The following is a 21,560-nucleotide window of genomic DNA, read 5'->3' on the forward strand; positions in this document are numbered from 1 at the left end:
CCTGACCCAAAGATGTGCTCCGTTTAGTTAATGCTTTTCCTGGGCTTTCTCATTTTTACCACACAGTTTGTGCCTTGCTTTTACATTCCCACCATTCCCACCCAGCATGCACTTGTGGCGTTCGGCTTTTCTCCCCAAGTTTCTCAGTTGACTTTATCGCTCTCACAGGACTCTTTAGAGAGAGTTACCTTGGGCGCGGAGACCCACCGGCCTCCAGGGTGACAGGGTTATCTCCCGGCCCTGGCTTCTGTGTTTTCATTTCTTTATTTTTTAACTTCTTGGTTCTTTGTGAATTTCACGTCATGCGCCCCAATCCCACTCATCTTCCTGTTCCCTTGTACCTGCCCTCCACCCTTGTATCCTCTCTTCTAAAAGAAAAACAACCTGATTGTGGACGCTGTAGTGTGCGACAGTGTGTCCCACAAGTCTTCACAATGTTCGTTGCCGTCAAGTCGCTGGTCTTGTTCGAGGCCTCTGGCTTCTGCGACACTGTCAATACTGGATCCTCACGGGACTCCTCTCAGATGTCCTGTTGTCCTGTGTCACGGAGATCCTGTAGTGTTGGATACGTAAGAACCACCCCTTCACATGGACCGGGTCAAAGCCCTGAATCTGGGCCCGGGGTGGTAACTGAGCTGGCACAGCCAGCACCCATGCCCCCAGGGCAAGCACTCAAGCAATGCCAGGGCTAGCTTATCCACTGCTGCAGCCAACAAGGCCTCCTGCTCTCGTGCCCTTGGGGCTGGCTGACCGGCCCGTGCATGCCATCGGGGACACAGCTCTAATATGCTCTAATATCCACCCCGCAATGCCGCCCCCCACCCCCTCCCCAGCACCCTTTCTCTGTAGCAGGTGTTGATGGGATCATTTTGTTTGCTTCCTGGGTGTTATTTTAGCGCCCTCATCTGGACACCATCCTTGACCCTGTGACCTGCAGACCGTGGCTAGGCTTACTTACGGAGTTTTGTTGCTGGTTTTTCTTACCACCACAGCGTACTCTCCTTCTCCCTAACCTCTTCAGCTCTGCTCTTCTGTTTTAATTACATGGTTTCCTTCTCTTTAACCAGCTTCTAGTTTAAAAGAAAGAGTTTGGTGGCCCATAAGATAGCTCAGCTGGTAAAATGCCTGCCAACCCTCTTGACCCTCCAAGGACCCACAGGGAAAGAGTCAATTTCACAAAGTTGTCTCCTGGCTGTCACATGCCTACATCCCCATATATACCTCTCTGTGTAGACCAGGCTAGCCTTGAACTCAAATATTTGCCTTCCTTTGGTTCCTGAGTGTTGGAGCTAAAGGTTTGTGCTGCCATGCCTGACTATAAAAATAACATCTTAAAAGGCCAAGTGTAGTGGTACTTACCTTTAGCCCATCATTAGACTGCCTAGTGAACCTGACTCAAACCCTGGGGTGGGGGTGGAGAGATGAGGCGGCTCAATGGTTAAGAACATGCACTGCTTTTGTAAGGACCTGAATTTGATTCCCAGTGTTCATGCCAGGTGGCTCGCAACCACCTGTAACTCCAGCTCCAGAGGATCTTAGAACCTCTGAGGTGCCATGAGACACACACACACACATACACATATGAGTAAAAAGTAGAATCTTTTTGAAAAGCATTTTGGTATAAAGGTGGTAGATTTTTTGAAATTAGAATTTGCTGTATTGAAAGTTGCAGCTGCATAGATAAACAGTGCACATATGAAAGATCTCACTTGCCAGTGGGCTTTTGACCTGTGCTCTTAGCACGTGGAGAACAGCCATGTAGCTTGGACAAAGAAAAGCAAGGAGCCTATAGTACTAGGCTCCCTGATTGACCAAAATGGTTCTTAGTCTCTGATCCCAACTGAATACCCCTGTAGATGTCATCCTGGAGCTTCCTGCCCTGTCTGGACAGGGCTGAGATAATGCTCTGGTGATGAGTGGCCTCGCTGACTCCTTAGCTCCTAGCTCCTGTGGTATGTTCATAATGAGAATTAATTTTAAACTTATAAAAGTTAAATAAATGGTTGTCTAGCAGGGCGGTCGTGGCGCATGCCTGTAATCCCAGCACTCTGGGAGGTAGAGGCAGGCGGATTTCTGAGTTCAACACCAGCCTGGTCTACAGAGTGAGTTCCAGGACAGGCAGGGCTACACGGAGTAACCATGTCTTCAAAAAACCAAAATACAAGCAAAGAAATGCTTGTCTGGCAGGGGAGATGGCTTGGTGAATAAAAAACTTGCTATACAACCATAGGGACATGAGTTCAAATCCTCAGAACCCACATAAAAGCCGGATGTAGTAGAGCATCTCTGATGACGGTGCCCTTAGGAGGTCAGAGGTGGAAAGGACGGCCCCTGGGAGCTTGTGCCCATTCACCTGGCAAGTGTGGTGGGAAGACCACAAAGGGGACCTGTCTCGCAAAAGCTGGGATTTTGAGATCATCTGACCTCCAGATGCGTGCCGTGGCTTGTGCACCTGCACTTGGAGAAGTAAAAAGGAAATGACTGCCCTTTTTCTGTGTGTTTATATAGGTGCCACCGTAGCTAAGGCTTATGGTGCCACAAAGCCATTTGGAAAACCTTCTGGGACTGGCCCGCTGCAGGCGTCAGGTGGGGCGCAGTCCAAAGTGGTCCCCATCGCCAGCCTCACCCCTTACCAGTCCAAGTGAGTTGTTGCTCAGGACCCGCGAGGGGCTCCTTCTGAGTGGTTTAGGGCGTCACTGTGTGCTCACGTGTGACTGACGTGTGAACTTGGGGTCACCACCACATAGGATATGTTTGTTGTTTTTCTAAGCTAAAGAAGGTTACAAATTATGGCAGCCTTTAACACTTTTATCAGAAAGAGTAACAAAAGCGGCTTTCGGCCATAGCATGTAGAGGTTTCACTATTTTTTAAGATTTAGAGCTTAAAATTATTTACTGCTTAAAGAGTTATTTGGTAGGCTTAGGAATAAAAAGGTGAGAGAGAGAGAGAGAGAGAGAGAGAGAGAGAGAGAGAGAGAGAGTGTTAATTCACATTTTATCTCATATAGATAGATGACTTTGAGCCCAAAACTTGCTACTATGGTTTAATTTGGCTGAGATAATCTGTCCTATTTATATTAACCACATTAATATGCCCTAGACGTGGATTTCTTTGATATTACTTTTTTCCATTAAAAATTAATTAAAACATTGAACATTAGTGAGCTTTTTTTTTTTCTCTAGAATTTTTTAAGCTATGTTCTTATTTTTCCTGCAGTGCTTGGTAAAATAGGGGAATTAATTTGCCCTGTAAAATTCTAAGTAAGGAAACCAGTGTATCCAACTTTTGTTTTCGGGATAGGCACCAGGCCAAGGTTTTGAGTCTGGGGATTCCTTTTATGGTAGCCTTTCTCTCGGGTCATACCATTTTGGGGTTCTTTCTTTCGGTGGCCCATGAGTACCATGCTTTGTAGCCTTGTGTTTATGTTTGGGATGCATTAGAAATGTGGCAGACATTGGATAGTGATTGTGTTAGCTTCTGTAATTGAAAATAGTGGCAAACTATAATTGCTAGTATAACTGCATTTTTTCCCTTGGAACCTTTCATTAAAGGGATATTGTTGCCTTGGTGATGTTTTTTTGAGGAAGGAAGAGGGCTTATAAATTTACTTATTTGACAGGAGAATGAGTTAGTGTTAAACTACCTGGTATATTTTACTGTTTGCTTATTCTGTAAACTGTCAAACCTGTATGTCATCTTGGGGTTTTAATTAGCTGGATTAAAACACAGCTGGCATTGACAGGCTGCAGAGGAGAAGAAAGGCCGAGGGAAGATGGTTTCTTGCTTATCTTTATTCCACGTGAGAAAGACTCAGACACTAATGTCATCTGTTTGGTTTTTAGGTGGACTATTTGTGCCCGTGTCACCAACAAAAGTCAGATCCGTACCTGGAGCAATTCCCGGGGGGAAGGAAAGCTTTTTTCTATAGAACTTGTGGATGAAAGTGTGAGTTGTGCCATCCCATTCGGGACGCTGCTGGCCTTGACTCGGGGCTCAGCTCTGAGCAACATGGTGGTCATCTGTGGCACTCCTTCTGTTGGAGACCTTTGATGCTCTCTGGGGCACAGGGCTAGACATCAGATAAAATAAAATGCTCCTAAAGGAGAGCATCTGTAACAACAGAAGTCTGTATACTGTAAATAGTCTCCTGTCTGCAGAGACTGCTGCGCTCTAATTACATTGCTGGGGGCACAGTTGAAGCCCTGGGCTGATACCTGCAGAGCAGGGCGGGCGGTTGCCTCCAGCAGAAGCAGGCAACAGCTCCTCGGCTTTAGCTAGTCTGCGGGGAGGGTTTCTGACCATTTATACTCCCTATGCTTTACCTAAAGCAAAATACAGGGGCCAGAGAGATGGCTCAGCGGTTAAGAGCTGTTCTTTGGGAGGACCTGGGTTCAATTCTCAGCACCAACATAGTGGCTCATAACCATCAGTGACTCCAGTTTCAGTTTCCAGTACCTCTCCTGGTCTCCCTCAGGCGCCAGGCACTCAAGTGATAAACATGCTCGTAAAAACCCCATGCATAAAATAAACCCTGTACCGGTGAGGCCAAAGCGGTGTAGCTCTCTCCTCCTCTTCTTCCTCTTGTTATGGTGTGGCATGGCAGATATCTTAACTGTGATGGCAGATTCAGTATCAGAAACTAATTTCCCACAGCTTGTCTGGGTAAGATTTTAGCCATTTAGTTAAGTTTCTTATCCATCTGTAACATATTGCCTGACAGAAAAGTCACAGTGAAATCAGCTTGAAAGCATGACTTGTTGGAACATTTTTGGCACCGGCTCCTGACTGTGAAGTAAGCCGTCACTTAGGTTGCAGGCGTGAGGAAGACTGCTGAATCATTGGGGTTCAGCACGCATTCCTGTGGGCTTCCAGCCCGTCACTCAGGACCCAGAACCTTATGTTTTCATTATCGGAATATTAAACCATTTCTTCTAAAAAAAATGTTTTGATAAAATGTAAACATTATCTTTGTGTGTGTGCAGGCATACATGTGCAAACTGTGACTGTCTTCTACACTTATATGGGCTCCAGGGATTGAACTGGGGTGGCCAGGGTTGCACAATCAGCACCTTTATCTACTAGATCATCTTGTTGGCTTCCTTATTCTATGTTTTAACTTAGATGGTTAAGTTAGAGCTGTAGGCTCAGGTGACTGAGCTTCTCTTGTTTTATCAGAACCGATAGCTTGAAAGTGTAACTCTATATGTGGGTTTCGGGAATGTCTGCAGCCCTGTGAAGGTTTCTTTATATTTAAGCCATTGCGCCAAAGATGTTGTCTAATTGTCAGAATGGCCTGCTCTCGCTGTTGAGAGCGAGGGCCTAGCAGTGGTTCTAATGCACTCTCCCTTTCTTCTGCAGGGTGAAATCAGAGCTACTGCTTTCAATGAGCAGGTGGACAAGTTCTTTCCCCTTATTGAAGTGAACAAGGTAAGACAGTGTTGAGTCAGAGCTGACTAGCTGAGCAGGGGGAGCCATGTGCACAGTTGGAAGGCTGCATTGTGGGGACGGGTCTGATGGGCTGACCGGCTTTCCCTGACTTGGCCTCTTTTGCAGGTTTATTACTTCTCAAAGGGCACTCTGAAGATCGCTAACAAACAGTTCTCAGCTGTTAAAAATGACTATGAGATGACCTTCAATAACGAGACTTCTGTCCTTCCCTGTGAAGATGGCCATCACTTACCCACAGTTCAGTTTGATTTCACGGGGATCGGTGACCTAGAGAGCAAGTCTAAAGACTCACTAGTAGGTGTGTCCAGGGTTGAAGGCAAAGGGTGGTGCTTTTGTCTCTAGTGTTTGGGGTGGTGCGTGGCTACTGTGTTTGCTTTGGCCATGTTCTAAGAAGAGCCTTGATGGGAGCTGTTACATAGTGTTCTTCGTTTCAGACATAATTGGAATCTGCAAGAGCTATGAAGATTCAACTAAAATCACAGTGAAGTCTAACAACAGAGAAGTTGCTAAGAGAAATATCTATTTGATGGACATGTCAGGGAAAGTGGTGACCACAACTCTGTGGGGAGAAGACGTGAGTCCCTGCCCCGAGCAGAGTCCTGTGGGTGGGCGCTCCTCTTTTTGAGCTGTGGGGCTTTGGCTCGGAGAGCTGTGCTGTCCAGCAGGTGTTTGAAGACCTTCGCTTGGGTGAGGTGATCAGTTCCTGCAATGCTTCTTCCTCTGCCCCAGGAATGTAGACACAGATTAGCTTTCCTAGACTAGACGTCTAAGCAGATTCTTGAGTGTGAGGTCCATGGACATTGATTATATTCACTCTGTATTCGTTGACTATTCTCCATAAAACTCTGCTGTGCATTCTTCTTGCCAGTGATGTTTGTGCGCATTTGCTTTGCAGGCTGACAAGTTTGACGGCTCTAGGCAGCCTGTGATGGCCATCAAAGGAGCCCGTGTTTCTGACTTTGGTGGGCGGAGCCTCTCAGTCCTGTCATCCAGCACTGTCATTATGAATCCTGACATCCCAGAGGCCTATAAGCTCCGTGGATGGTAGGTTTTGTGGAACTCAGCTAAGGGCTTATTTGTGCTCGGGCTTTAGTAAGAGCTGGATGGTGTCAGCATGTGGACTTCTGCCAAGCTATTTTGCCAAGCCTTTGCTATTGAGTGGAGTGGTTCCTATATTTCTTGGAGGCATTATGTCTTCTGAGATGGTGGCCTGAAAGCCCTCTTAAACCAACAAACCCACGATCTGCTGATGAACGTAGAGTCAGAGAAAGCAATTAGGATTTAAGTGCTGCGTGCTGACCTTGAGCCCACCAGGTACAGCGAGGCTTTAACAGCGGCGTGCTGGAGAACAGAGCTGACACCATCTTCGGGTTGCACCGTGGGCAGCTGCTGTGGGGGTAGGATGTACTTTCTTACTCTGCAGAGTCTCTGGAGCTGGTCACATCTTCAGTTGTGTAGTCACTGGGCTCCGATGAAGCAGTGAGAACAATGGGCTCTTTGTTGCCTTTGCATTGTTATTCCCAAAGCACTCAAGAGATGAGGAGAGCTTGTTAGAATCCCCACACCACATCTAGCTTTTTAAAGCATTCAACTCTGCCTTGGAAGAGCACTTCATCCTGAGACTGTGTGTGGAAGAATTGAGGTGGTCAAAGAAAATAGTTTACCTAGCCCAAGCTTAGGGAAACTGTATAGCTGTAGTCACAGGATAGGCACATATGGTTTCCAGCTGTATCAGAGTTTAGGGCACTCAAGAAAAACAGTTCATATTTCATGCTCCTCATTTTTGTTTTGAGTCTGATATACACCAATGACAATATTTAGAACTTAGAGCACCCCTCTGGGGTGTTTGTCACATAAGTCATCCTCAGTGGTGTGGGTGCATCTGTGACGGTGATGATAGCTAGCGTTGCCTTGTGTGACAGAATCCTTTAGTAGTCTGACCAGAGACAGCCATGGCACTGGTCCGCTTTGTGGGTTGGTTTTGGATCCAGGCTCTGAGCACAACTCCAGGTTAATTGTGTGCCTACATTAAGGTGTTCATATTTCACTGTCAGTAACTGTGATCACAGAAATCACAGGCAAGCATGTCTGTCCCCTGAACAAAATACCCTGTCATTGATTTACAAATTCAGTGCACACACCCCACCCAGGCAAGGATAAACAATCTTTAGATCTTGGCGCTAACGAAGTTGAATTTTTATTGTAACAGGGGCTGCCTGTCGCCTTGCTCTGTTGTCTTTGGTGGCAAGTGCCAGTATGAAGTTTTTGAAACCTTTTGTTTGTTTGTGTGTTCGGGTTTTTGTTGTTGTTGTTTTCCAGACAGGGTTTCTCTGTGTAGCCCTGGCTGTCCTGGAACTCACTCTGTAGACCAGGCTGGCCTCGAACTCAGAAATCTGCCTGCCTCTGCCTCCCAAGTGCTGGGATTAAAGGCATGTGCCACCACTGCCCAGTAAGTTTTTGAAGCCTTAAACTTGAGCAGCTAGTAGTGGTGACACAGACTTTTGGTCCCTGTCCTCTGACAGGCGTGGCTGCTTGCCTGACTGAGGAGGTGATTGTCTGTGGCCTAGGGCCACTCTGTTGGGGAGTCTCTAGGGAGTCAGCCCTGAGCCTGGGGAGCTTAATTACCACCATGAGTGTAGTTGATGGGTTCTTAGTCTCAGACTCACTGTCCTCTGCCACTAGCCTGGCCTTGCTACCTTCTCCCTGGCCTCTTTCCTTTAGATTAGCCAATAGATGGTCAAGAAGTATAATCAATTTTAATAATTTCATATAAATGGATTTAACCTTGATATTTTCATAAACACATTCTCACCAAGAATGCAAATCTCTAACATGGCCATAATGCCTTCTGATGAAGTACATTGAGTTCTATAACTGATTAGGCTTAAAAGATTTTCTCCCATGAAAACATTTTTGGCAGTCTCATTAAACAAAAATGTCCCTTTTCATCTGACTTATTTTAGTGATTGGGGTGAAGGCTTGAAGCCCAGGGGCGCTGTGCCAGTGTTGCTTCTGTTGCCAGCTTCATTCATGGCTGTCAGAGTGCGGCCCGGTGTGGGGAAAGGGTCTGGGATACTTTGTCTGACCTTGTGGGTGGAGGGGGAGGGGCCTCAAAGGCGTTGCATTTCTTCAGTGGACTAGTGTGCAGACCCAGGTGAGAGCTGTGGGGTGGAGCTCCGGCTGCGGCTGCAAACAGCGAGTTTGAGGAGGGTGTGGAGTTCCTGTCAGCAGGACCTTTTTTTTTTTTCTCTCCTAGGTTTGACTCCGAAGGACAAGCTTTAGATGGTGTTTCCATCTCTGATGTCAGGAGTGGAGGAACCGGAGGGAGCAACACCAACTGGAAAACTTTGTATGAAGCTAAATCAGAGAACCTGGGCCAGGGCGACAAGGTACCTCACACCCCTTACTTCAGTGGCCCAGAAAACGAGGGCCGAGTTCTCTGGTGCCAGTCGAGGATTGTTCTCATCTGAGACCCCAGAGGCCTGCTCCCGGGCACCGCCTTCCTGCTTCTCAGTCACAGCCAGTGTAGAGGCCATGCTTGCTAAGGGATGGATTGTAGCCTCTGGTGTGAGGCAGAACTGGTGTGAAGAGTTCTTGGATACTGAGGAAGTGGTGATGTCCAGGCTGTGCAGTGTAGTGTGAACCCACCTCGGGCCCGTGTTGGTTTTTGAACAGCTTGGCAGTTCCCGTGAGTCACAGGTCGAGGGCCACTGCTGCCCGTCAGGGGACTGGCTCTGGTATTAACTTCAGTTGCATCTTCCATCACCGTGTGCTTAATGGTCCTCTTCCTACCTTGGTCTAACCTGCATTCTCTTGGATAGTTGAATCATTTATTTCTATTGTACTCCCAAAATACTGCTTGGCGCTGCTCCTTTATAGTCATCGTATACAATATAGGTTTTCTTCCTCACTGTCACGTTTCACTGTGTGCCCGATCCATCACTGTCACCCACAGCAACTTATAATGCTATTACAGGATGTCTTGAGAATTAAACATCGGCTAGATTCTGGGTTCCTCCTCACCCACTTGCTCTCTTAAACAAAAGACAGACAGTAGGCAACCAGGACCAGGCATACAGAGCACCTGTCTGCACACAGACTTTTAAATCAGGCTTTGAGTCAGAATCTAGCACGGAAATGCAGAGAAGCTCTTGAGGTATTCTCCTAAAAGTTATTTCTCTACAGCTGCCTCTTTGCATTTTACGTTATTTTTTTATTTGGGGGTAGGGCATGCATGTTCCACCTCAGCATGTAGAAGTCAAACTCTTCCTTGTGGGTCCCGGGGACCAGACTCAAGCCCATCCAGCATGGCGGCAAGCACCTTCACCCCTGGGCCCGCATGGTGCCCTGAGGTGCCCTGCATGGGAGCCAGTGAGTCGCATGTCCCCAAGGAGGTCAGAAGATTCCCTGTAACTGCAGTTACGGATGTTGTGCACCACCATATGGGTGCTGGGAAGTTGAGCTTGGGTCTCTGCAAAAGCAGCCAGCTCTCTTAACTTCTTTTTTTTTGGTTTTTTGAGACAGGGTTTCTCTTGTAGCCCTGGCTGTCCTGGAACTCACTCTGTAGACCAGGCTGGCCTCGAACTCAGAAATCTACCTTCCTCTGCCTCCCAGAGTGCTGGGATTACAGGAGTGCGCCACCACCCCTGACTTTAACCTCTATCCATCTCTCCACCACCACCACCCTCACCTCCAAGCCTTCTTATGTATTCAGTTCTGTCAAACCTAGGGTTAAAACCAACAGCTTGTGCATGCTAAGCAAGCTCTTCCACTGAGCTACACCCACAGCCCCAAAGCTGTCCAAACTGGTTTCTTACACAGTCTCTTTAAATGGCCACGTTGTTTTGCTCCTCTGGTACAACTAGTGAGAGCCAGGCATAGTGACAAATGCCTCTAATCCCATCACTTGGGAGGCAAGTGGGCCTGAGTTTGATACCATCTGCTCTGTAGAGAGAGCTCTACACAGTGAGCCCCTGGGCAGGGGGCTCGGCGCATGTAGGTCTCTGAATTCACGATATACCTGGATTTTGTAGTTACTTGACATGACTGAACAGAATCCAAAACCAAGAGCCTCTGCAGGGTTCAGGTGTCTGCCCTGCCAGCTTAGCCCCTTGCTGGGTTACTTAACCAGGGAGCTTTCCATTTAGAAGATCTTAGTCGCGGGTATTTGGCATTCTCTTAAACTTAATTCAGTCCAGGAATTGCCTGTCAGGCCTGTGAACTAGCCGTCTGTTACTGTCCATAGATTTTCTTGGCTCACTCTCGGTCTTCATGTTGTCTGCGGGTTGCCCTGCCCCACAGCAGCAGGTTGAGGGGCGGCAGGAGAGACTGACTGAACGGCTCAGTGGGCCGAAAGGGCTTTTCTGGCTTGTCTCAGGAAAGGCTTACTGATCCCTGGAGATAAGGGTAGACGTCACTGTTGTAAATAATGACGCGCTTGGCCAGCCAGGTGACTCAGTGGGTAAAGGCGCCTGCCACCAGGCCTGTCCTGCACTCCCGTGGTGAAGGGAGATCACCAGCTCCACAAGTTGTCTTCTGGCCGCATACGCATGCTGTGGTATATATGAATGCATGCAAAACCGATATACACACTGAATAAATACATGTAATTTGAAAAATAATTTAAAAATATTATCTGTGTCAAGACAACTCAGCAGTTAAAGGCACTTTTCCTGCTATCTTGGAAACCTGAGTTCCCTGAAACCTACAGTGAAAGAAGAGAACTGACTCCTGAAAGTTTTCCTCTGACCTGCACACACGTGTACACCTGCACTCATACACATGTGGATATGATACACAGATACACGTATGTAACAAGTAATAACTATAAATAAAAAGAACTAAATGGCCAGGAGTGGTGGCTAGGCACTCTAGAGACAGAGGCAGGCTGAGCCCTATGAGTTCGAGGCTAATGATGTGTCTGGGTGCCAGTTTGTTACCTCTCTGGGTTCTGCATGCAGCATGTGTGATTTCTCAAACCAGAGTTAGCGATTCTCCATAATCACTCTTTAAAAACTCAGTGAACATGGGGACTCGAATATACATGCGTTTACCACTTGCAAAGAAGAGTGGCTTCCAGTCACCTGTTCCAGAGCTGTGTGCCTTGCTGATGCGGTCTTCCTTTTCGCCTACAGGCAGACTACTTCAGCACTGTGGCAACAGTGGTGTTTCTTCGCAAAGAGAACTGTATGTACCAGGCCTGCCCAACGCAGGACTGCAATAAAAAGGTGATTGACCAGCAGAATGGACTGTACCGCTGTGAGAAGTGTGACCAGGAATTTCCCAATTTCAAATACCGCATGATCTTATCGGTGAGTAGAGTGGATCGTGAGAAGCCTTATGGTGTTCAAGGACTGACTGCCGTGGGGGGATACTGGAGCACCGGTGAGGTAGAAATCACAGAGGAGTCTGGAGCACTTGCTGCTGCCCTGTAAATAGGAAGGTTCTGTCCTACTGGACAGCAGTCACTTACACTGAACATGGTGGCATATGTCTGTAATCCTGGCACTTGTGGGGTAGGAGAGTGCACGGGGAGGTCAGGGCCAGCTATGACTGTACAACCAGTTTGTGAGCAGATTGGACTGAGTTATATGCTGTCTCAAAAAACTAAAAGATGTCAACATTGTGAGGGAGAGAAGGAGGGGGAGAGAGAGGAGCCCACTATTACCACAGAGGCTCATTAAAAACTTGCAGTGTGAAACCTTTTGCATTAAGAGGGAACAGCTCTAACTGATGCTTCTGCATCTGCGGAAGTTTTAAACTTCTTCCTCTGGCATAAGACTGGCATAGCATTACCCGCACGTAACAGTGCTAGCACGGCCCAGCCTCCCTTAACTGCTCAGAGCATTTGCATAGGTCAGAGCCACCTAACACACAGCTCGCTCTATAATAAATGTATCGAGTAGTTCCTGTGATTTAATTTGATTCTATACTAAAAGTGAAACATGGGATGACTGAAAGTGGATACTTCTCATAAGGGGGAACCATTCACCAAAGCTCAGAGTCGGGCTGTGTGCCTGTGATGGCAGCGTACTTTCTCCCTTACAAGTTAGGAAGGAAAAGATAATCTTCCCTCCTCCTTGGTATGTCTTCCTTTTGTTTTATTTGCTGAAATAATAGAGTTGTGTTTTTTAGGCAAATATTGCAGATTTTCAGGAGAACCAGTGGGTGACGTGTTTCCAGGAGTCTGCGGAGGCCATCCTTGGACAGAACACCGTCTACCTTGGGGAACTCAAAGAGAAGGTTGGCGGCATGTCTATCTGCACTGTGACAGTGCTTGCCTCATAACACCGAGCTGCTGAATGCTTGCTTTGAGTGTGGTGTATGCATTCTTACTGCGCCGAGTGAGAACTTAGCTTTGTCGTTCTGCATGTCGTATCTGGTGTGAGGTGATGCATCAGGGAATATAGAGTGCATTCACAGAAGCGCGAGCCATCGTTGCCCCATCGCTGTTATATGCATCAGAGCTTGTGAGCTTCCGGTCACTCTAGAGCTGGTGTCTCTCTAGGTGTCTCCTGAAATGGCTCTGAGGCTGGGTGTGCTTTAGCCTCTTAAACACCTTTTAGGGAAGTGGAGTCAGTTCTTGGACTGACTAAAGGAAAAGCAAGTGCACATCCCGGCCCCTGCTGAGCCGGGTTATCAGGTGAAGGTCATAGGAAGCAACTTCAGTTTAAAGGGAAGACTTCATTTTGCCTGCTGCATTGATAAGTTCCTGCCTATTGTCCCAGCACTTGGGCTGAGGCAGGAGATTCACTCAAACCTCCAAGCCAAGCTAGTGTACACAGTGAGTTCAAAGCTAGCCTAGACTGCATAGCAAGACCCTGTTTCAAAAATATACGTAGAGTAAACAGATGAATTGGGAGTCCTGAGGCAGCTCAGTCAGTGAAGCCCTTGCTCTGCAAGTCTGACCACTCAAGTTCTATCCCTGGGACCCCTGGGACCGCTGGGGAGGACCTGCTCTGTGAAGTTGTCCTCTGACCTCCACATGTGTGCCTGGCGTGCACACCACACAAACAGTGAAATAACCAATTTCACCTTTACTAATTTGCCTTCTCATACACTAGATTTATTTAATGCAGAGTAGGGATTATGTCAAACATAAGAAAGATGCTTGCTTGCTAAGGTTAAAAAAAATAGTAAAAGCCATATTTTCTAGGCCTTGGAAGTTGGTAACGACATCCAGTGTCCCCTCCCCCTCCGTCTCCTCCATATGGGTTGGATCTGTGTAAAGGCCACGAGGAGGAGGCTTTGCCATTTGTCTCATGTGCTTCCCTCTCTTTTTCTGCCCTCCGTTCTGTTTAAATCAACCACGAGGTCTTAGAAAATAGTCCCAAGAAGTCTTTTCACACAGATAACTGGGATGGACTTTTAAAGTGCAGTGTGCCTTTTATCTGTTTCACCCAGCCTTCTATTTTCATATCAGATTCTCAGGCTTGGGAGGCCTTGGGATTTTTTATGAGCTTATTATAGTTGCCTGTTCTTGATGCTGGTGAGGGAGGCGCACAGGACTCCCTCAGGAACTGTGCTGCTCCAGAGCCTGCGACCATGCCTCCCTGACCCCGAAGAGCAGTGGCTTCTGGAGTGACATCTACTGAAGTCTATGTGAAGTTATCTCCTTGACCGTGTGCCTGCAGGGCACTCAGCTTATAGGAACCGTTAAGTTTTATGTGCAGTTGAAGTTCTTGCTTTTATTTTGGTGTTTTTGGTTGGTTGGTTGGTTGGTTGGTTGGTTGGTTGGTTGGTTGGTTTGGTTTGGTTTGGTTTTTGCCTCAGTAGTCTGAAAGCCAAGTTAAAGGCCAACTTGCTACTTAGTGAGGGTGGTAGGGGGGGCCAAGGGGTCCCAGTGGTATCACCCACACACTCCCAAAGAAAATACAGGTTTGAAAAAAATTACCTCTCTGTGAGTTAGAAGCTAGCCTAGTCTACAGAGTGAGGTCCAGTATAGTCAGGGCCACACAGAGAAACTCTGTCTCAAAAAGCAAACGAAAAATTATAGAAAAAGTAACCAGATCCAATAGCTTTCAAGGACTGGCAGGAGGAGGGCCTTTTGTATCTTTAAGTATATGATAATGTGAACATTTTTCTTTTTGTTTTGTTTTGAGGCTGGGGTCTCACACTGTAGCCGGACCAGCCTGTGTAGCTGAGGCTACCCTCAGTCTCGCTGTGACCCTCTTGCCTTACCTCCAGAATACAATGATTACACGTCTTTTCTTTTCTTTTTTTTGGGGGGGGGGAATTGGTTTTTTGAACTTGTTTTTTTTCGAGACGGGGTTTCTCTGTATAGCCCTGGCTGTCCTGGAACTCGCTCTGTAGATCAGGCTGGCCTCAAACTCAAAAATCCATCAGCCTCTGCCTCCCAGAGTGCTGGGATTACAGGCATGCGCCACCACCGCCTGGCGAGTTTTCTTTTTTTGACTTTCTGATTTGTTTTGCGACAAGTTTTTACTATGTCGACCCGGAACTCACAGAATACCCACCTGCTTCCCAGTGCTGGAGTTAAAGGCTTGTACCTCCAGGCTGAGCTTCTACATTATTTAATTTCAGTTTGAGTGTTTTACCTGCAGGTATGCAGGACCATGTTCCTGCCTGGTGGGTGCCTGAGGAGTCTAGGAGAGACTGTCAGAGCCCTGGAACTGGGGTTCCAGGTGGCTGTGAGCGACCAAGTTGGTGCCAGGAAAGGACCGTCTTTCCCGCGCAAGAGCAATGTGTGCTTTTTACCACTGTGCCGTCTCTTCAGCTTCTCCCACCCACTTCCTGATTTATGCTGGGGCTCAGATATCTTTCCCAACAAGTATTCCAAACTTTAGAAATGTGTTCTTAGCCGGGCGGAGGTGGCACACGCCTGTAATCCCAGCACTTGGGAGGCAGAGTCAGGCGGATTTCTGAGTTCGAGGCCAGCCTCGTCTACAGAGTGAGTTCCAGGACAGCCAAGGCTACACAGAGAAACCCTGTCTCAAAAAAAAAAAAAAAAGAAGAGAGAGAGAGAGAGAGAGAGAGAGAGAGAGAGAGAGAGAGAGAGAGAGAGAGAGAGAAAGAAAGAAAGGTGTTCCTAAGATTATTTAAAATTTTTTATTTGTGGTAAAAGACACATAAACAATTACATGGGGTTTTTAAAAACCATTTTGGATATATATATATACACACATACGCATACATACAGGCATTAGCCATATTCACACTGTCAGACCCTGGTTGCTCTGCCCGCCCTGGAGCTCTGCCCGTTGAGCCCCAGTCCCCTGTTCCCTGGCACTGGTGCAGGGTTCTGCTTGTGTGAATTTAGTAAAGTCTGTTCTCAGTATCCACAACTCAGCCAGCTGAGGTTGAGAACTGTCTGCAGGGTTGGTTGCCCATTATTGACATGTGCAGATTATTTCCCCACCGCTGTTCACTGGCCTGTCCCTCGTCCTCGCTTGGTGTTTGTGTTTGGTGTTATAAATAATCTAGAGCTGATTTACTGCATACAGAGGGTGTGTGTGGGATCTGTGTAAACAACCATTTTGCATAACAAACTTGATTATCCTTGGAATTGGTGTCTGCTCGTGGTGGGTTCCCAGGTTCAGCCCTTAATGCTGCAAAGAAAACAGTATTCCTCCTTAAGGAGTTTTGTTTTTTAATAAAATTCTCCTTAAACAGTTTTGTGTGATAAAACAACACCTACAAATTAGTCATTCCTAAGTGATTTCAGCCCTTCAGGATGATAATTTCTCAGTCTCTTCAGCAGTCTAATGGGTGTTTTCCAGTAGTTCCCATATGTGTTTTTTTTGCAGAACGAGCAGGCGTTTGAAGAGGTTTTCCAGAATGCCAACTTCCGATCATTTACGTTCAGAATCAGGGTCAAGCTGGAGACCTACAATGTAAGCAAAGTTCCTGGGCCAAGGGCTGTGATGGGAAGTTTCTCTTTATTGTCCAGCGACACTTCAGTGTTAGTGTCAGGGACTTACCCACAGGTGTGAGGGGGTGGGGGATGGGATGCTTGCTACCTGGGTCGTGGTGCTGTTGACCGCTTGTGTGGAAGAGATGTCTACAACCTCTTCTTTCATAGCCTTCTGAGATCTTTGTTGGCTGTGTACATCCAGAAAATGGTGTGTGGACTCTTGTTTCCCACAGTGTAGGTTCTAAAACTCAGAATAGACAGATACCCCATGCTGGTAAAGTACCCCGCCTAGTGTTTAAACTAGTCCTGATGTCATAGACCTGCATGGTCTTGATAAAACCTTTCTACTGGACAGTCAGTCTGTCCTGCCCCATCTATGTCAGTCCAGTCGACCCTCACAGCCCCTTCTTTGTTGGAGTTGTTGCCTAGTTTTACCCAGGGAGAGACAGACAGAGGCGTGCAGAGTATGACTGAACTAAAACCGAGGCGTGGCAGAGCCCAGAGGCCGGCCCAGACTGTCTGGCCCAGCCACGCTTGTGAACATCAGTACAGTTCATGCTTACTAAGCACATGAAAGCATGAAGGCCCCCAGCTAGACCTGTGTGCCTCTGGGTGTCACCGGTTCTGCCTCAGAGACACTGTTTAGTTCAAGGAGACAAGCTGAGGAAGAATTCTGCCAACTCCCCTGCATCCACACAGTTTGCACATTCCGAATTATCAGCTTAATACCTGTGAATAGATAATTGTGTTAAATGAACATTAGTGTGATGGTGTCTGGAAGTCTGGTAGATTAAGGGAGGTTGTAGAGTTGTCTCTTCTCTCTTCCTGGTTTGGACAGGGATGGTGAAGTGCAGAGGGGTAACTGGGCCTGGCGCTGAGCAGAGGCAGAGTCCCTAGCGCCACAGATGCTCCTCTAGATGAAAGTGATCTTTTAGGGTGAGTTCCCAGTCTGCTACTAGCCCCCACTGCACCCATAGAAAGACAGAGCCTACTCCAGGAGGATGCTAGGTCTGAGCACAGGTACCTAGGATGGGGAAAGGGTCTATGGAAAGGGTCTGGCCCATCTCTAGGATTTCACAGCACTTTCTCTGAGAATTTCTAAACTACTACTTCCTGCTGGACTCATGGAAGTCACTGAAGGTTATCTCTAACACTCCATGCCAGGCTCTGCCACTCACAAACAGCTTTTCTCTTTTCTAAAGGATGAATCTCGAATTAAGGCCACTGTGATAGACGTGAAGCCCGTGGACTACAGAGACTATAGCAAAAGGCTGATCATGAACATCAGGAAGAACATTTGATGTGAGCAAGTCCCACTGGTGGCCAGAAGTGGAGAGCGAAGAACGGAGCTAGAATGACTTCCTTCACGGCCCCATGGTCAGCTCCTCGATGAAGATCCTCTAGGGGAGACTGGTGACCTGTCTGGGCCCCTCTTGGGACTTGTTGATAGGCAAAAGACAGTGTGGGGGTGGGGTGCATTAGCCTTCAGCACCAGCTCAGCCAGTAGGTATCGTAGCAGCAGTCCCTCCCGGCTTCCGGCTTTGTCAGATTTAATAAAATTGTATTGTCTTCAAACAGGAATTATGTCACAAGTCTTTGACCCTGCTTTGGATAATGAGGCAAATTATGGAACCTGGAGTTTGCTTTTCCAGTGGTGTCACCTTTCTGCCTTGGGTTCCTCCTCCAGGAGTAAGAGTGGAGGGGTCGGGTTGGGGAGAACCCAGGTGTTTAGGGCGTGTCTGCCTGAAATCAAAGGCGCCGTAGTGCAGAGGTTGTTAGTGCTTGGCATGGCAAAAAGGTAGAATTATTAATCAAAGGCCTATCGTTAATGTCTGAATATCCTTCCTCCGGGGTTTTATAGGTTTAATAGACTGAGTCAGATGAATCTGATATTAATCAAAGTTGTCTCTTCTGAGGATGGCTGATAAGCATTGACTTGCTGTCCCCTTGGGGAAAAGCGAACCCCAAATTGCATAATTTACCCCATTATCCACAGAGTGGGGTCAGTTACTTGTGACATAATTCATGTTTAACAATAACAAAATCTTAGTAAACCCGACAAAGCCTGGGACATCCAGGCCACCACGGACATGGCTCCAGTGTCCATCGGTTAACGTTACATTTGGTTGCTGACCAAAGCCTGCACCTTTATTAAAGCTGTGTTAGATAGAATTTAAGAAGGAAGCCCTTTGTTTCCCTGGCTTTGTTGGAATAAACAGTATATCTTCGTGGACCTGACTGTCTTTGACTGTAAAGGGTTCTTGTAACTGAAAAGCAATTAATTAGCCTTCATAATAAATATTCACTAGGGAAAGATGTTAACTCATTACAAACTCAAGAGATTAGACTGAGGCCTGGAGATCATTCTCACTAACGTTTGCAACCCTGAAATGCATCTTTAAATGAATGGAAACACAAAAGGAAAAGCCATTGAGCCCGGGACTGCTGATGATCCGGCCCTTTGGGGTTGTATTGATGTTTACACGGCAGCCTAACACCACGCCAGCTCTGAAGTGTGGAGCCTCACGTGAGTGAGGAAGAAAACAGTCATTATGCTGCGAGGCTTCTCAATCGGCGAGAGCATGCTCGCTCGCCCGCCCGCCCGGTGCGTTCCTGATCATATTAATTATCTCTGGTTGCTGCAGCCCACCTCTTGGCATCTGCTGCACATCTCTGCCAGGATCCAGGCAGCACTGCAGTGCCCTGCCACTCAGGCCTGGCCTGTAATGTGTGCATTGAAGCTGGTGGTGGCTTTGTGGAGCCCAGCACACCCTGTGGTTTAGTTGCTTTTCTTGTTGCTATGACAGAATACCTATCAAAAGCAAGTTACCAGAGGAATGGCTTCTTCTGGCTCACAGTTTGAGGGTGCCATCCCTCACGGTGAGGAAGGCAGGGGACAGTAACAGCTCTCGAGGTGGCAGCCAGTCACATTGTATCTGTTGTCAAGAGACCACAGTGAATGCTAGTACACAACTCACTTTCAACCTCTGTGTGTGTGTGTGTATGTGTGTGTGTGTGTGTGTGAGAGAGAGAGAGAGAGAGAGAGAGAGAGAGAGAACTGCCCACTGGAGCTTGGAGCTAGGCTAGCTGACCAGCAAATGCCAGGGGTCAGGCTGTGGTCCTAACACTTGGGAATGAGCTTCCTCTCTCCCTCTTTTCTTTATTCAGCCTGGACCCCCTGGGCCATCCATGGGTGCATGGGTGTCACCCATACTCGGTCAGGGTGGGTCTTTGTTAAATCTCTGAAATGGCCCTGAGGGACCAGTCTCCCAGATGACTTAAAATCCAGTTGTGTGGGTCTAGATTGATGCACCCTGTCTGCCCTTTGGTCCTCTCCTCAACTGATCTGTTTTTGAGACTCCATCTTCCCTATGTAACCCAAGCAGATCTCAAACTCAAGCTTCCTCCCTTTGCCTCTCATACACTCGGAATACGGGCACCTACCATCATCCCTGCTCGCTTGTTGTGTTGTGTTGGGGGCAGTCGTAAAGTGGGTAGCTTCAAGCTTATATTTTATAGCCCAGGCTACCTTGAAGCCATGATCCTCCTGTTTCTGTCTCCCAGCTGTTGATACTACATCCCTGCCTCTTAGCTGTTGGCATCTTTGGCCAGTGGCTCACCTTGCTGAGGATAGACAGACTTTGATTGAGGCTCACTGTTTTAGGAAACATAGCCTTCCTTCCCCTTCCCTAATCTCAGGAGATAGGAATTGAGTTACACTTGATTCTCTGGCTGAAGCCTTGACAATTTTTATGGAACCTCTATCTGACCTTGCTTACAAAGCATTGACTAGAAAATCACAGTCTTCAGTGCTATTCAAGATTGGCAAATTGTAGGTTAGAGATGATGATCTAGCTTTCAGTCCAGTAACTGGTCTTTGATATCTCCTGCTCACAGCATTCAGTCATCTCCCCAGTGCACCCAGGCTAGTGAACAGGAATGTCGTCTGAGGTGGCTGAACCAGTCCCCACACCACCTCACCGGCCACTTGAGCAAATCTAGCACAGCTGCACGTAGAAACCCATGGGGAGTGAAAGAGATGGGCTCCCTCGTGGGATGATGTTTAACAGATTTCCCTACTCAAAAATCAGATCACCAGCAGGGCTGCCTTGGAAATTGGTTCCACTGTTAACGCCTGTGAGGGATTCAGGTCCCAAAGGACTGCCTAAGTAGATTCTGGCCGGCAGTTCTTTGAATTCTCTTGGACACATTTTGCCTCAAAACGCTGTTCCCGTTCTGATTCTCATCTATCACTTAGAGATCAATGCTTATTTTGCATCCACCATGACACCAGTGTTAAGCAGTTGGGGGGGGGGGGGCTTGATCATTTTGCCTTTATTTTAAATAGTTTCTGAATCCCCTCCAGTCTCATTGTAAAAGAGGCAGAAAAATGCAGGCGGTGATCTGATTTCTGTCCATATTTCCAGTGTTTTATGCCTTCCATTAAACCCTTGCTAATCTCTAGTGTGCTGTTCTGACTTTTTTTTTTGAACTACAGGGTCAAATTGTTCCCCCCTCCCTCCCCCCCACCAGTTTTTCCCTGAGTGGCTTGTCTTCGAAAAGTATAAATAATATTGATCATGGTATTTAATACGCTAATGAAACCCATGACTATTGACTACATAATTAATATACTGTCGAAAAGTGAAGTTTGGCAGCCCCGTGTCTAAGGTTTATATTGACTTGTGTTCCTTTACTGATCGCCTGCCAAGGATTTATTTATAGAAGAAGCCTCAGCCTCCCTTGCACTTGCTACAAGGACTGCTCTGTCCCCATTAGCTTGGTGGTTCTTCATCTCAAAGGCAGGTTTGTGCGAGTGGCCCTTTGGATTTCTTCCTAGTGCGATCGGGTAGCCTTAGTCTCAGGCTGCTCTGTAGGTAGTAGCCTTGGTAAGCCACTGATTCTTAGCTTTCTATAAAGCACTTTTGGAAAGGATTGTTTTAAGACAGTGGCTCTCAACGTGTGGATCATTTTGGGGTGAAAAGACCTATCACAGAGCTTGCCCAAGACTATTTGCATTGCAGATATTTACTATTCATAACAGTAGTAAAATTGCAGTTATGAAGTAGCAATGAAATAGTTCTATGGTTGGGGTCACCACAACATGAGGAACTGTATTAAAGGGTCGCAGCATTAGGAAGCTTGAGGACCACTGCTCGAGGGGAAGAGACTTCTGGTGTTTTATTTTTATTTGTTCAAGAGGTGGGGAGATGACTTTACCAAATGAGTTTATTAAGA

At 47.1% G+C, this 21,560-nt stretch overlaps 1 protein-coding gene across 2 annotated transcripts in view; it reads left to right on the forward strand.

Annotated features, from left to right (window-relative positions):
* Rpa1 (replication protein A1) overlaps nt 1–18,555 on the forward strand; it is a 43,376-nt gene extending 24,821 nt beyond the window's left edge. For both annotated transcript variants that reach the window (XM_052194640.1, XM_052194641.1), the window contains exons 7-17: nt 2,509–2,641; nt 3,844–3,946; nt 5,360–5,428; nt 5,555–5,747; nt 5,884–6,023; nt 6,345–6,493; nt 8,706–8,838; nt 11,584–11,760; nt 12,584–12,691; nt 16,216–16,302; nt 17,525–18,555. In XM_052194640.1, the coding sequence (XP_052050600.1) occupies nt 2,509–2,641; nt 3,844–3,946; nt 5,360–5,428; nt 5,555–5,747; nt 5,884–6,023; nt 6,345–6,493; nt 8,706–8,838; nt 11,584–11,760; nt 12,584–12,691; nt 16,216–16,302; nt 17,525–17,623 (1,391 nt within the window). In that variant the 3' untranslated portion in view covers nt 17,624–18,555. The remainder of the gene's footprint in view (nt 1–2,508; nt 2,642–3,843; nt 3,947–5,359; nt 5,429–5,554; nt 5,748–5,883; nt 6,024–6,344; nt 6,494–8,705; nt 8,839–11,583; nt 11,761–12,583; nt 12,692–16,215; nt 16,303–17,524) is intronic.
* The last annotated feature ends 3,005 nt before the right edge of the window (nt 18,556–21,560 follow it).

Source organism: Apodemus sylvaticus, chromosome 10, assembly GCF_947179515.1.
Source record: "Apodemus sylvaticus chromosome 10, mApoSyl1.1, whole genome shotgun sequence".
Lineage (NCBI taxonomy): Eukaryota > Metazoa > Chordata > Mammalia > Rodentia > Muridae > Apodemus > Apodemus sylvaticus.